Consider the following 13,752-nt stretch of genomic DNA (forward strand, 5'->3'; position numbering starts at 1 on the left):
TTTTAGACGTTTTTGCTTTATTCAGTCATAAAGATTCTCTCCTCTGTGTTTTCAACTTCAACTTCTAAAGTTTAATGTTTTACAGTTAGTCTATGCTATAGCTTGAGTACAGTTTTGTGTGTGTATATATATATATATATTTTTTTTTTTGGACAGGCAGAGTTAAACAGTGAGAGAGAGAGAGACAGAGAGAAAGGTCTTCCTTCCATTGGTTCACTCCCAAAATGGCCGCTAAGGCTGGCACACTGCAGCCAGCATGCTACGCCTATCCGAAGCCAGGAGCCAGGTGCTTCCTCCTGGTCTCCCATGTATGTATGTAGAACCCCAGATTCTACTCCCGGTTGGGGCACCGGGTTCTAGTCCCAGTTGCTCCTCTTCTAGTCCAGTTCTCTGCTGTGGCCCGGGAGGGCAGTGGAGGATGGCCCATGTGCTTGGGCCCTGCACCCTCATGGGAGACCAGGAAGAGGCACCCGGCTCCTGGCTTCGAATCGGCATAGCACCAGCCATAGCGGCCATTTGGGGCGTGAATCAATGGAAGGAAACCCTTTCTCTCTGTCTCTCTCTCTCTCACTGTCTATAACTCTCTCTCTGTCTCTCTCTCTCACTGTCTAACTCTGCCTGGCAAAAAAAAAAAAAAAGAAAGAAAAAGAAAAAAGAGATTAGGGTTAGTCTTCCAGTTGTGTTTTTCTTTTCCAAAGTTCTGTAGATTGTTCTATGTTTCCTTCATTTCCATATGAATTTAAAATCATATTGTTAATTTCTATGCTCTGCGAGGACGCCAAAGATGGCGGCGGTGGTGGCGTCTGCTCGCTGGCTGGGAGTCCGCAGCGGGCTCGGCCTACCACTGAGCGGTCGGCGGGTAGCGCTGTGTGAAAAGGCACCCGGTTGCAGACTTTACTCTGGAAGTGCAACTCTTTCAAAGATTGAAGAAACTGATACAACAGGGATTGAAGAAGTGGTCATTCCCAAAAAGAAAATTTGGTATAAAGTGGCTGTTCTTCAGGCGCTTGCATCCACGGTAAACAGGGACCCTACAGCTGTCCCTTATTCATTTCAAGATGATCCTTACCTCATACCAACATCCTCTTTGGAAGGACGTTCATTTTTATTGGCAAAGAAGTCTGGAGAAAGTGCAGCAAAATTTATTATTAATTCATATCCCAAGTATTTTCAGAAGGACATAGCTGAACCTCATATACCGTGTTTAATGCCTGAGTATTTTGAACCTCAAATTGAAGATGTAAGTGAAGCTGCTCTTAAGGAAAGAATCAAGCTCAGGAAAGTCAAAGCTTCTGTGGACATGTTTGACCAACTCTTACAAGCAGGAACCACTGTGTCTCTTGAAACAACTAATAGTCTTTTGGATTTATTATGTTATTATGGTGACCAAGAACCCTCAGTTGATTTTCATTTTCAACAAAGAGAACAGTCAGAAGAATTGGAAGAGACTACAAACAAAAATGCTGAGAAGCCTAGGAAGAAGTTTGGAGTTATTTGGAGAGTAAAAAACAATGCTGAGAGAATCTTTGCTCTAATGCCAGAGAAAAATGCACATTCCTACTGTACAATGATCCGAGGAATGGTGAAGTACCGAGCACATAAGCAGGCATTAAACTTGTACACAGAGTTATTAAACAACAGACTCCATGCTGATGTGTACACTTTCAATGCTTTGATCGAAGCAACAGCATTGGTGGCAAATGAAAAATTTGAGGACAAATGGAATAATATATTGGAGCTGCTGAAACAAATGGTTGCACAGAATGTGAAACCCAATCTGCAGACTTTCAACACCATTCTGAAATCTCTAACACCATTCTGAAATCTCTAACACCATTCTGAAATCTCTAACACCATTCTGAAATCTCTCCGAAGATTCTGTGCAGTTGGAAGAATGCTGGGCTTACAAACTTTACGTGAAATGAAAGCTATCGGAATCGAACCGTCACTTGCAAGATATCACCATGTTATTCAGCTGTTTTATCAACATGACTCCTCAAAAGAATCATCTTTCATCATCTATGACATAATGAATGAATTAACAGGAAAGAGATTTTCTCCAAAGGACCCGGATGATGATTTGTTTTTTCAGTCAGCCATGAGAGTTTGCTCATTGCTCAGAGATCTAGAACTTGCTTACAAAATACATGGCCTTTTGAACACTGGAGACAACCGGAAATTCCTTGGACCCGATTATCGGCGTAATTTCTATTATTCCAAGTTTTTCAGTTTGCTTTGTCTAATGGAACAAATCGATGTCACCTTGAAGTGGTACAAGGACCTGATACCTTCTGTTTTCTTTCCCAGCTCTCAGACATTGATAGATCTTCCCCAAGCATTGGATGTGGCCAATCGACTAGAAGTGATTCCTCAAATTTGGAAAGATAGTAAAGAATATGGTCACACTTTCCGCAAAGACCTGAGAGAAGAGATCTTGGAGCTCATGGCAAGAGATAAGCACCCACCAGAGCTTCAGGTGGCGTTTGCTGACTGTGCCGCGGATATCAAATCCACGTATGAAAGCCAGGATGCCAGACAGAATGCTCCCAATTGGCCAGCCAGTCCTCTCAACTGTATAGCTATTCTGTATTTAAGGGCTGGAAGAACTCAGGAAGCCTGGAACATGTTTGGAATTTTCAAGAAGCATAATAAGATCCCTAGAAATGACTTGCTGACTGAGTTCATGGACAGTGCAAAAGCCTCCAGCAGCCCCGCCCAGGCCACTGAGGTGGTGAAGCTGGCGTCTGCCTTCAGCTTACCTGTGTGTGAGGCCCTCACCCAGAGAGTAACGACTGAATTTACAATCACCCAGGAACAGAAGGAAGCCCTGGGCAACCTAACTGCACAGAGCAGTGACAGTGAGAGTGACAGCAATAGTGACAACAGTGAAGGCAAAGGACGGTAGGAGTCTGCCTGGCCACAGTGGTAACCAAGAGGGGAGGATACAGAGCTTGTGAACTTGATACGTGAAGTAAACTTGCAGCAGTCTGTCAGCTCTTCACGTGCCACTATAATTAAGCAGCAACACTACCACTTTCATTGTTACCAAGACACGAGGGGAGGTGCGTGGCTCATGGAGAAGCCCTGCACCCCTTTGGGGCTGGGAGTGGCTTCCATCAGCGTGCTGTTCCCTTTCTCTGGCTTCAGCCATGGTTGGCCTCATGTGCTGCATGTCCTTCCTTGCTGTTAGAGATGATGAACAGTTTCCATGAGACTGCCTTGTAGTAGTAGCCCAACTGGGGGAATATTTAGATGTGAGTGTTCATCTTGGGATCGAATGAACAGAATACTGGCATTTCACTTACAGAACTAAAGCTTCTAAATGAAGTCTGTAAATAAATACTGTAACTCAAAAAAAATAAAATAAAATCATATTGTTAATTTCTACAAAAAAAATCTGAATGGTTTATTGATTGGGATTCAATTACATCCATAGGTCAATTTGGTAAGTGCTGACATCTTAGTAATGTTTTTTCCAACACATTAGCCCATTCTGCTATTAGGTCTTTAATTTTTCTCAGCAATGCTTTATAGTTGTTGGTGTACAAATCCATCACATTTTTGTTCCATTTTTCCATATTTCATATTGTCTGATATTATAAATTACATACTTTAAATTTAATTTACATTTACTATTATATCGATAGAAAAAATAGTCAGTTTTTATGTATTGATATTATATCCTACAACTTGATTCACTAGATTTAATTAGTTTTTTTTTTTTTTTTTTTTGACAGGCAGAGTGGACAGTGAGAGAGAGAGAGACAGAGAGAAAGGTATTCTTTTTCCATTGATTCACCCCCCAATGGCCGCTGCAGCCGGCACACCACACTGATCCAAAGCTAGGAGCCAGGTGCTTCTCCTGGTCTCCCATGCGGGTGCAGGGCCCAAGCACTTGGGCCATCCTCCACTGCACTCCCAGGCCACAGCAGAGAGCTGGCCTGGAAGAGGAGTGACTGGGACAGGATCTGGCGCCCCGATGGGGTCTAGAACCTGTGATGCTGGCGCTGCAGGTGAGGATTAGCCTATTGAGCTGCAGTGCTGGCCGATTTCATTAGTTTTGTATGATTTTTCTATATGAAGGAATCATGTTGGCTGTGACGAAAAGCAGTTTTCCTTTTCCAATCTGAACGATTTTATTTCCTTTTCTGGCCATACTGCATTGTCTAGAATCTCTAGTATAATACTGAAAAGAGATACAGAGAGTGGACATCCTTGCCTGTTTCTGATTTAGGGGGAAGCATTCAGTCTTTCACATTAAGTGTGATGATAGTTCTACATTTTGTAGATGCTCTTGATTAGATTGAGGAATTTACCTTATATTTCTGGTTTGCTGAAAAAACTTTTTTATATTAAAGATTAAATGTTACATTTTGTTAAATGCTCTTTATGCATTCTTCAATGCTGGCCATGTCGTTTCTTTCTTTTTCAGTTTGTTAATATGGTGAATTACACTGTTTTCAGAATGATAAACTAACCGTGCAGTCTTAGGATAAGGCCTAATTGGTCACAATGCACTGACTTTTTAATATATAGTGAATTCTGTTTGCTGTCATTTTGTTTATGACTTTTACATTGTTCTTTAGGAAAAATGAGCCGTGGCTTTCTTCTCTTACATTGACTTTGATTTTGATATCAGGTTAATGGTGACTTTATAAGATTAGTTCTATTTCTTAAATATTTGATAGAAATTCACCAATGAACCTTTCTGGGCCTGCAGTTTTCTCTGTGGAAAATTCTACTTTCTTTGCCTTTTCTTTCTTTTACTTTGAAAAGCCTTTATTTGACTTTATGTTGTGAGGGATATTTCTGTAGGATGTATAACCCTATACTGATGGTTTTTCATTAAACTTATTAAAGGATGTTGCTCTCGCTGTGTTTTTGGTTGTGTGTTTGCGATTGTCATCCTTACCTTTGTTCCTCTACGTGGCATTTATCTTCAAATGATTGCTTTTGGACATTTTCTTGACCACTGATCTTGAGTAATTTGATTAAGATGTGTCTTGGTGTATGTTTCTTCATGCTTTTTATGCTTAGAGTTTATCCTGCATAGGGTGTAGGGAAATTTGAATATTGTTTCTTCAAACTTATTTTCTGTGTCTTCCTTTCTAAATGGATACAAATTATGTGTGTATTAGGCAGTTTGAAGTTGCCCCACAGTACATGAATACTCATTTTGTGTTGTTTTCAAAATATATTTATCTTTTCCATATTCCTGCTTGTCTCTCTGAACATATTGACTACAATTAGAATAACTGTCTTTTCTGTGCCCTCTCCCATCTGTGTGATTTCTGGGTAATTTTGATTGCTTTCTATTAATCATCATATTTTCTTACCTGGTAAGTTCTCCCATCTCCTGGTTTACTCCTTTAATGACCACAGTGGCCGAGGCGGGGCCAGACCAAATCCAGGAGCTAGGTACTCCATCTGAAGCTCCCACAGGGATGACAAGGACCCATCTCCTACTGCTTTCCCAGGAGCATTAGCAGGGAGCTGGATCAGAAGCAGAGCAGCCAGGACTCCAGCCAGCACTCATATGGGAGCCGGCAGTTTCAGGCTGCGGCTTGAACTGCTGTGCCGCAGTGCAAGGACCTTCCGAAGCCTGTGCTGCTGCGTTGTGAGCTGCGCAGTTCTGTCTGGAGGATGTGAACACTCCTGTGGCCCTGTGTGACCGCTGCTCTCCATTCCTTCTCATCCTTTCACGTGCTTCTTTTTCCAGCCTCAAGTGCTTTCCTCGCCTTCTTGTGGTGATCAGTACCTCCACTGGGTGCTCAAGGAGACCCTTTGAGGAAATCTGACGTTTCCTCTCCCTGCCTTTGTCCTCTGGAGTGCTCTGCCCTGTGCACTAAAGGGGTGGGGAATGTCCAGCCCGTGGGCCGTACTAAGCCCACAAAACCATTTAGTGTGGCCCTGCCAAGGCAAACACAGGCAGAACTCTAAATTCAATACATCGATAGCAGACTAATTTTCAAGTTGCTAATTTTGTATGGCCGGCAAATAATGTTATAAATAACCAGATGGCCCTTGGCAGAGAAAAGGTTTCTCATCCCTGCCAGCTCTGTCTTAGTGAGATCGCTTGATCTCAAGTTGAGAACAATTATAAAACCTGCCTCCATTGTTTATTATCTTTAAAAGATCAAATGTCTTTGGTTGCTTTGATACCCAGTGAAAAGCTTTGTCCTTATATTTTGTACGTTTTTTGCTTATTTCATTTAGGAGGGTGAATTTGGTCCCTGTTGTTACATTTTGGCTAGAAGTAGAAATTCCTTTATATCTCCTTAAAATACAAATATTTACATGGCTACAGTTAGAGAATATGTAGCATTTTATGGTCAAATGAACATTATATCTGAGAAATTTGCCATATTTCTGAATAGCTTTATGATTGCCATTTTTATTAGCTGTAAAATATTTCATTGTGTGTCAATTTGAGAGCAGTTTATACGTTAAAGAATGGCATGTGTCCCATATCTGCAAAACATAATTTAAGATGGCTTACTGACAGAAAGGCCTACTAAATAAGAGTTTCACAGTATGAATTAAAAGGAAAAACAAGATCGAAAAAGACGAAGGAAGTAGTAATGCCAACTATGATAATATCTGCTGTAATTGAAAGTGAAATGAGGCCTTGGGCATTCTGGCTGTCAGATGTGCCAACTGTGATTAGTTATATTTTCTCATTATCAGATTGAAAAGGAGACTAATAAGGAGCTAACAGTTATCTAATGCCTACTATGTGCTGCTTAACCAAAGGTACTATTTTCTTTGAGTTTGAACTCGCCCTCATGATACTTGCTTTGGATCAGAGAGCACAAGACAGAATAGCATTGAGGTTTCCAAGAGCATCTCGGGTTTCCAAGCACACAGAAGTTAAGAAGACAGTAACATCGGTCACATAGGCTACTGCAGGAGGGAGAGACATTCTCCTTATACTGAATTCCAAGAGAGTCTCCCACATGGGGTAATGGGGTAATTTCTACAGGTTGGGAATTAGTGATGTGATTTATGTCTTTTTTTTTTTTTTTTTTTTTTTTTTGACAGGCAGAGTGGACAGTGAGAGAGAGACAGAGAGAAAGGTCTTCCTTTGCCGTTGGTTCACCCTCCAATGGCCGCCGCGGCTGGCACACCGTGCTGATCCAGAGCTGGGAGCCGGGTGCTTCTCCTGGTCTTCCATGCGGGTGCAGGGCCCAAGCACTTGGGCCATCCTCCACTGCACTCCCAGGCCACAGCAGAGAGCTGGCCTGGAAGAGGAGCGACTGGGACAGGATCTGGCGCCCCGACCAGGACTAGAACCCGGTGTGCCGGCGCTGCAAGGCGGAGGATTAGCCTAGTGAGCCGCAGCGCTGGCCCTGTGATCTATGTCTTAATAGTTCATGCTAAATGCAAAAGAGTTTGGGGTTTAAAACTTTTCTTCTAATTGGCACCAAAAAATGGAGTGTTTTTTTAAGGGCGAGTTTTTGTAATGGCTTTTGATGGGTGTAAAATTGACCCACTATTCATTTGAGTAGCTTAGGGAAGAGCTACATTGAAACGGATTATTCGTGTAGCTTTCTTGGGATGTAGCTTTAGAAGGGTGGAACTTGGTTACTTAGAGGAAAGTTGCTGACCTCCACACCTTCTGCCTCCTATGATCTTAGTTGCTATTGGAGCTTTTCTCAGAACTTAGATGGCTCATACTCCGCTGCTATTGGGTGAGGCTGTGTTGGATGTGACTGAACTCTCCTTCCTCACAAACTGCTCAACAGTCCCTGGCTGTTTTTTTTTTTTTTTCTATGTCTGTGCCTCTGCTAAAGCAACCCCCTGGGCGTCTTTGTGATATGATCGTTGCCACTTGAATTCCAGAACTCTCTTCCTCCTCCTCTGTTCAACCTGTTACCTTTCCTCACAAGCTCCCGTGCTTACCCACTCCTCTGGGTGTTGTCACTGTCCCTTCCCCTTTGGACTTACGGTTTTAACTCCCAGTCAGTTCCCCGCTTAATGTTGTTGAGCATCTCTGAGCACTGCGGGAGTAACAAGGAAGAATGGTAGATTCCTAATTCTGACCGCAGGAGAATAATAGAGAACAACGAATAACTCATTTCTTAAAAGTTGTTCACACCAAGCAAACACGAATGCCCGAATAGAACAACCTGGCAGTGGTTCGTGGCGTGCATAACTTTTGATCTTGAAAGTTGTGGGAGCACCAGGTTCGGTTTTCTTTGGTTTCTCTTACTCCCAGCTATCGCCACTGTTCTTTCAGCTCCTCGTGCTCCTGACCAGCATGGCCTTGCCTGGTCCAGGCTCTGACATTCTGTCACATGCACTGAGTCCTGTCTGCCTGACTCAAAGGCCGTGTCTTCTCCTACTGTGCTTTCCACCAGTCCCCCAGGGGCTGCTGACACAGCCCTGAACTGCAAGGGAGTTAATGGTGTACTGAGTCAGGATGACCAGCTGGGCTGTTAGCTCCCTCTCCCTTCCTCTCCTTGGGGGGCTTTCCCAGGAAGTAGAGGTCCCATGGCCATCTGGAAGCCCTTTCTCACAACTGAGTAGTGGTATCACGCAGCCCAGGGGATACCTCCGGTAGTGGCTCTTGCCTTCTCACACCCTTCTTCTTGGTGCCCTGAGATTGCTCTTCCCAATACAGTCTTTATATGAGTCGGTTGCCATGGGCTCTGTTTTCAAAGGAATCTGAACTACAATTGGAGCAGGCCTGGGGTGAGGCTTTCCAAGCAAAAGAAATCACAAGCAGAGTATCAGAAGAGGAAGGCAGATTAGCTGAGGGCCAGCATTGAGCTTGACCCTAAATCTCCCTGGGTAGCTCTTTAACCTCAGCATGTCCTGGACTGCCCCATCCGCACCCCCGAAACACCTGAAGCTCTTCCGTCCTGTCTCCCTGTGGGGTATTCCCTCTTTACACCCCCATCCACCAGTCACAATAGCTGTGATATTAACTGTTTTCCTTGTACTTCCTATTTTCTAACACGTGGTCAATGTGTAATCAGAAAACAGAAGTCATCAAAAAGGTGTCTAGCCATTCCTTAGGTTCCTGAAACCAAGAGGAAACTCCTTCTCTGCCTGTCTTCTCTGTGCTGTCCAAACTCCCCCCCCCCTTTTTTTTTAGACAGGCAGAGTGGACAGTGAGAAAGAGAGACAGAGAGAAAGGGCTTCCTTTTCCATTGGTTCACCTCCCAATGGCCAGTATGGCTGGCGCACCGCACTGATCCGAAGCCAGGAGCCAGGTACTTCATGGGGTGCAGGGCCCAAGCACTTGGGCCATCCTCCACTGCATTCCCGGGCCATAGCAGAGAGCTGGACTGGAAGAGGAGCAACCGGGACAGAATCCGGCGCCCTAACCGAGACTAGAACCCGGGGTGCTGGTGCCACAGGCGGAGGATTAGCCTAGTGAGCTGCGGTGCTGGCCCCAAACTACCTGTTTTTAAGCCACCCAGCAGTGTTTGTCACATCTCATCCTGCACTATAAATGGTCCTTGTACTGTCATGCCTTGGTATCATTGGGGGATTGGTTCCAGGCCCCCTCATGGGTACCAAAATCTATGAATGCTCAAGTTCCTTATATAAAATGGTGTAGTATTTTTGCATAACCTCTGCATATCCTTCTGTGTACTTTAAATCATTCCTTGATTGCTTATAATACCTAATATGAATTAAATGTTAGTAAACAGTGGTTATACTATGTTATTTAAGGAATAATGACAAAAAGATCTGAACATGTTCAGTACAATGCAAAGTTTTCCAAATATTTAAAAACACTTTTATTTATTGGAAAGGCAGAGAGACAGAGACAGACAGAGGTATCTCCCATCTGCTGGCTCACTCCCCAAATGCCCACAATAGCTGGGTCTGGCCCAGGCCAATACTGGGAGCTGGGAATTCCCACACTGTGCTAGGAACCACATGGGTGGTAGGGACCCAACTACCTGAGCCTTGCATGCTGCCTCCCGGGGTGCGAATCAACAGGAAGCTGGAATTGGAAGCAGAATCAGGGCTCAAACCCAGGCACCCCAACACGCGATGCAGGTATCCCAAGCAGTGTCCTAACTGCTGCACCAAATGCCTGAGCCTTCCAAATGTTTTGTATCTGCGCTAGGTTCAATCTTCAAGTGCAGAACCCATAAATTTGGAGGGCTAAATAAATGTCTCATCATGTCTACTATGTGAACAGTTCCTCGAAGGGCCAGCATTGTGGCACAGCACGTTAAGCCTCTACTGAGACACTGGCAACCCATATGAGAGCACCAGTTCGAGTCCCAGCTTCTCTGCTTCCAATCCAGTTCCCTGCTACGGTGCCTAGGAAAGCAGTGGATGATGGCCCAAGGACGTGGGCCTCTGCCACCCATGTGGATAGAGCCCAGGCCTCTGCCTTCAGCCTGGCCCAGCCCCAGCTGTTGCAGCCACTTCAGAACTGAGCACACAGATGGAAGACCTCTCTCTCTTTCTCTGTCACTCTGCCCTTCAAATAAGCAAAATAAATCTTTTCAGGAAAAAAAATTTCCTTGAGGCCAGAGATACAATGTAGGTGTCTCACAAGCAGCAGCTGAAAATACTGAGAAATCTACCTGCAAGGATAAATTAGAATTAGCTTCCTTAAATCATTAGCATAGGTTGTTTAAATCATTATGTTTTGAATACCAATATTAGCATTATGTTTGAATATCATTATACATGACACCCAGGAGCGTGTCCAGAATCTTCTGACACTCCGTGTAAGGCTTTTGCTTGGAAAGCCTTGCCCCAGGTCTGCTCCCATTGTAGTCCTGATGTGCTCAGACCATGTTTCAGATCTCCAGGCGCCCGAGAGCAGAGGGCAGTTCCCTCAGAGGTCAACTGGCCTTGGGATGCAGTCAGGTAACATGGGAATAATGTTTAAGCTCACTGGGGCCACCAGAGGAGAGAGGGATCTTTTCATTCATTCAGTGAACATTATTTAGCATTTACTTAGTGCTGAGCTCAGTGATAATCAAATAAACCCTTTTTAAAAGTATATAGAGACAACAGCTACATTTGTGCATAGGAGCATTTAAAGGCTTTTAAATGTTTCCCCTCGGTCTTTCATACAGGAGGATGGTTTCAGTGTGCCTACTGCTCACACAGTCCAGTTAATTTCATGGAATTTTTGGAGTCATTAGGGGAAGTGGGCGAAGGAAGAAATCTGAAAAGGACATGGAAAGCCGTAACCGTAAGTGTTCGTAATGAGCATTTCTGGCTGACTATGTGGACTCTATATGAAGACACATCAGCTTAACAGTGCTCTTTTTAGATGCTTTAATTTCCTTAAATCTTCAACTCTGGGAAGCCTTTGAGCCACTTGTTATGTAACAAGACTGAGCAGGCTTTTCTTCCTCTCCCCTTGATATCTAGCACGAGAAATGCTGCATGCTATGATTTTCAAGGTTAATTCGCCGTTTTTGTCTTGAGCATTGTCCTGCCTCCAAATTAGGCTCCTATGCCTCCCTGAGCTAGGGAGGCTCCTTCAAAATTCCTAACAGGCAGCCCTGTGGAGAGATGGGAGAGGAGGGGAGGAAGGGAGGGAGGGCGGGAGAAAGGGAGAAAGGGAGGGAGGCAGAGGTAGAGGGTGTCTATGCTGCGTACATGTGGTACAGGCAGGGAGCTCAGAACGCTAACAGAACAGGCAGTGCGATTGCATGTTCCTTGTAAGTATGCTAGCCCTACGGGGACCCGAGCCTGCCAGCCTACTTGGAGAGAAGTAGACCTGGGGAGGGTAGAAGGGGTCAGTCTGACAGTGACTTCTTCCCTGGGTAGCATAAGGGCATCTGCTGGTCTCCAGTTGCTGCCTGGTGCTCTCCCACTCCCAGACATTTGATTTTGCAAAAGGGACACACCTATCTGCCGGCAAGAAGATACTGACCAGATTGCAAGCGGTAGGTTGTGACATTCTGCATGTTATGCAGCAGAATTGCTGAGAGATGCAGAGAGGGGGTTGGCTCGGGCTGCATGATTTATCTGCAGTAGGGAATGTTTTATTTTTATTGTTGGTAAAGGAAGAGCTGCTGCTTAGGCTAAGGTAGCAGTTAGCAATTCTGTGTTCTGTGCTTTTTCGTGTCTGTGTGATGTGGCTCCTATGTTTGTGCCGCCTAGCAAAGCAAGGGAGGGCTCACCTTTAAATAACCTGCAGCTTGCTATTTTTCTTCCCAAGCAGTTTCCACCCTGCCTTTCCAACCTCCCTGCCCCCCACCCCACGGGAAAGGTGGCCTGTCCTCACCTTGAGCCTCTTGCACCCTAAGTCTGGATCCCCCCGCTGCTTTGCCCTAGGTGTCTGTGGATGGTGTGTAGCCCCCCGGGGCCCAGGCAGACTGACTCAGCAGGAGTGTTTGTGCATGGGAATTGGAATTGGAGACCATGGCAGTGCAGCTGGTGCCGGACTCTGCTCTCAGCCTGCTGATGGTGAGTGTGCCGGGGAGGAGGTGGGGCCGGGCTGCTCCGCTCCAGTCTTCCAGCCCCCGCGGGCTGGCGCTGCCTCTGCTACTGCCGCAGTGGCTGCAGACATGTTAAACATTGCTCTGCTTGATCCTGCAGGCTCTTTTGCGATGATTTCTTGGGTCAGAGCATCAGCATGACTAAGCATTACAGGGGAAAGAAGCCATAAATTTGCCATTTTAGAAACTTGTTGCTGAATTCTATTTGGAGAGATGTGCTTGCAAACAGGTGCTAAGAGCCCCTGGAAATAGATCAGTAGGATGCCTCCCCCGGGCGCTCCACAGCCTCTCTCTCTGATCTCCTGAATCTAAGTAGAGGGAATTGCGTTTGTGTTTTTGTCTTCTCCTGGCAACTGAGGAATTTTTTTTTTTTTTTTTTTTGTCGCACCAGGGTGATTGGTAGGGTCTTTTCTAGGTGACCCCACAGAAGCAGCTAAGGAGGCTCACTGTGGCCCTTGTGACACTCGGAGTATTGAGTTAGAGAAGGCTCCTTCCCCTCCCACTGGCAGGACACGCACAGGCGCGGGTGTGCGTCTGAACTGCTGACCCACTTTAAGCTTCTCTGGGACTTCGCGTTACAAAGGCCCTGGCTTGCAGTGTATTGCAGCAAAGCATAGTGGCCCCTTCTTATTTTAACTTCATTGACCTTTATCACCTGATGCTGGGTTCAGGGCTGGCATTTGCTGTCCCCTCCCTCCTCCACCAGGCAGCCCACAGCCAGGGCAGTATTGTGGCCGGAAGTAGCCTGTGTGAGGTTTGGCGTGGGAGCGCTTGTAACATCCACATGGGAGGTTTTATGAAGAAAGCCTAAGTGCTTCTGCTGTGTCTATCGATCTGTGTTCCCTGACTGAGGAGGGGAAATGCAACCTGGCCGGGCTGATGAGTTCATTAAGGCAACTTGGAAGAGGCGCCAGTGTGGAGCCCGCCTCCCAGGTGGTGAGTGAGGCCAAGTTCAGAGGGACAGATATCTTGGTTCTTTGTTACCCAAAATGCCATTTGGTCCACAGGTTCATTTGAATTGCTTGGGCCTCTGCTAATTTCCCCAGTTCACAAGGGGAGAAGGATTAGAAGGAATGAAAGTAGTTTTCTGGACAAATTCCACTTTCCTACGCTCCCTCACGAATGTTCTTATCTGATGATACTTGATCTGCACTTGTGTACCTTTGGGCAAGGAAGTGGACGGTAAAAGCCCCGAGTGTTTGTGATGGTGGCTGGCACTGAAATGCAGTATCTGTAAGGACTGGGAGACACTGGGAAGCTGACGTCAGGGTTACATGCACAAAAATGCAGGCGTCTGCTCTCAGGTGCTTGCATGCAC

At 45.3% G+C, this 13,752-nt stretch overlaps 1 protein-coding gene and 1 pseudogene across 2 annotated transcripts in view; both read left to right on the forward strand.

Annotated features, from left to right (window-relative positions):
* Nucleotides 1-770: 770 nt before the first annotated feature.
* On the forward strand, nt 771-3,363 carry LOC100345961 (small ribosomal subunit protein mS39 pseudogene; annotated as a pseudogene).
* Nucleotides 3,364-11,633: 8,270 nt separating this feature from the next.
* Nucleotides 11,634-13,752, forward strand: part of FRMD4A (FERM domain containing 4A) — a 647,838-nt gene continuing 645,719 nt past the window's right edge. The window contains exons 1-2 of one of the 2 annotated variants that reach the window (XM_051820846.2): nt 11,634-11,651; nt 12,271-12,402. In XM_051820846.2, the coding sequence (XP_051676806.1) occupies nt 12,358-12,402 (45 nt within the window). In that variant the 5' untranslated portion in view covers nt 11,634-11,651; nt 12,271-12,357. Of the gene's footprint in view, nt 11,652-11,741; nt 11,880-12,270; nt 12,403-13,752 lie in introns of those variants that run through there. The other variant, XM_051820845.2, reaches the window with a different exon arrangement.

Source organism: Oryctolagus cuniculus, chromosome 13 (genome assembly GCF_964237555.1).
Source record: "Oryctolagus cuniculus chromosome 13, mOryCun1.1, whole genome shotgun sequence".
Taxonomy (NCBI): Eukaryota; Metazoa; Chordata; class Mammalia; order Lagomorpha; family Leporidae; genus Oryctolagus; species Oryctolagus cuniculus.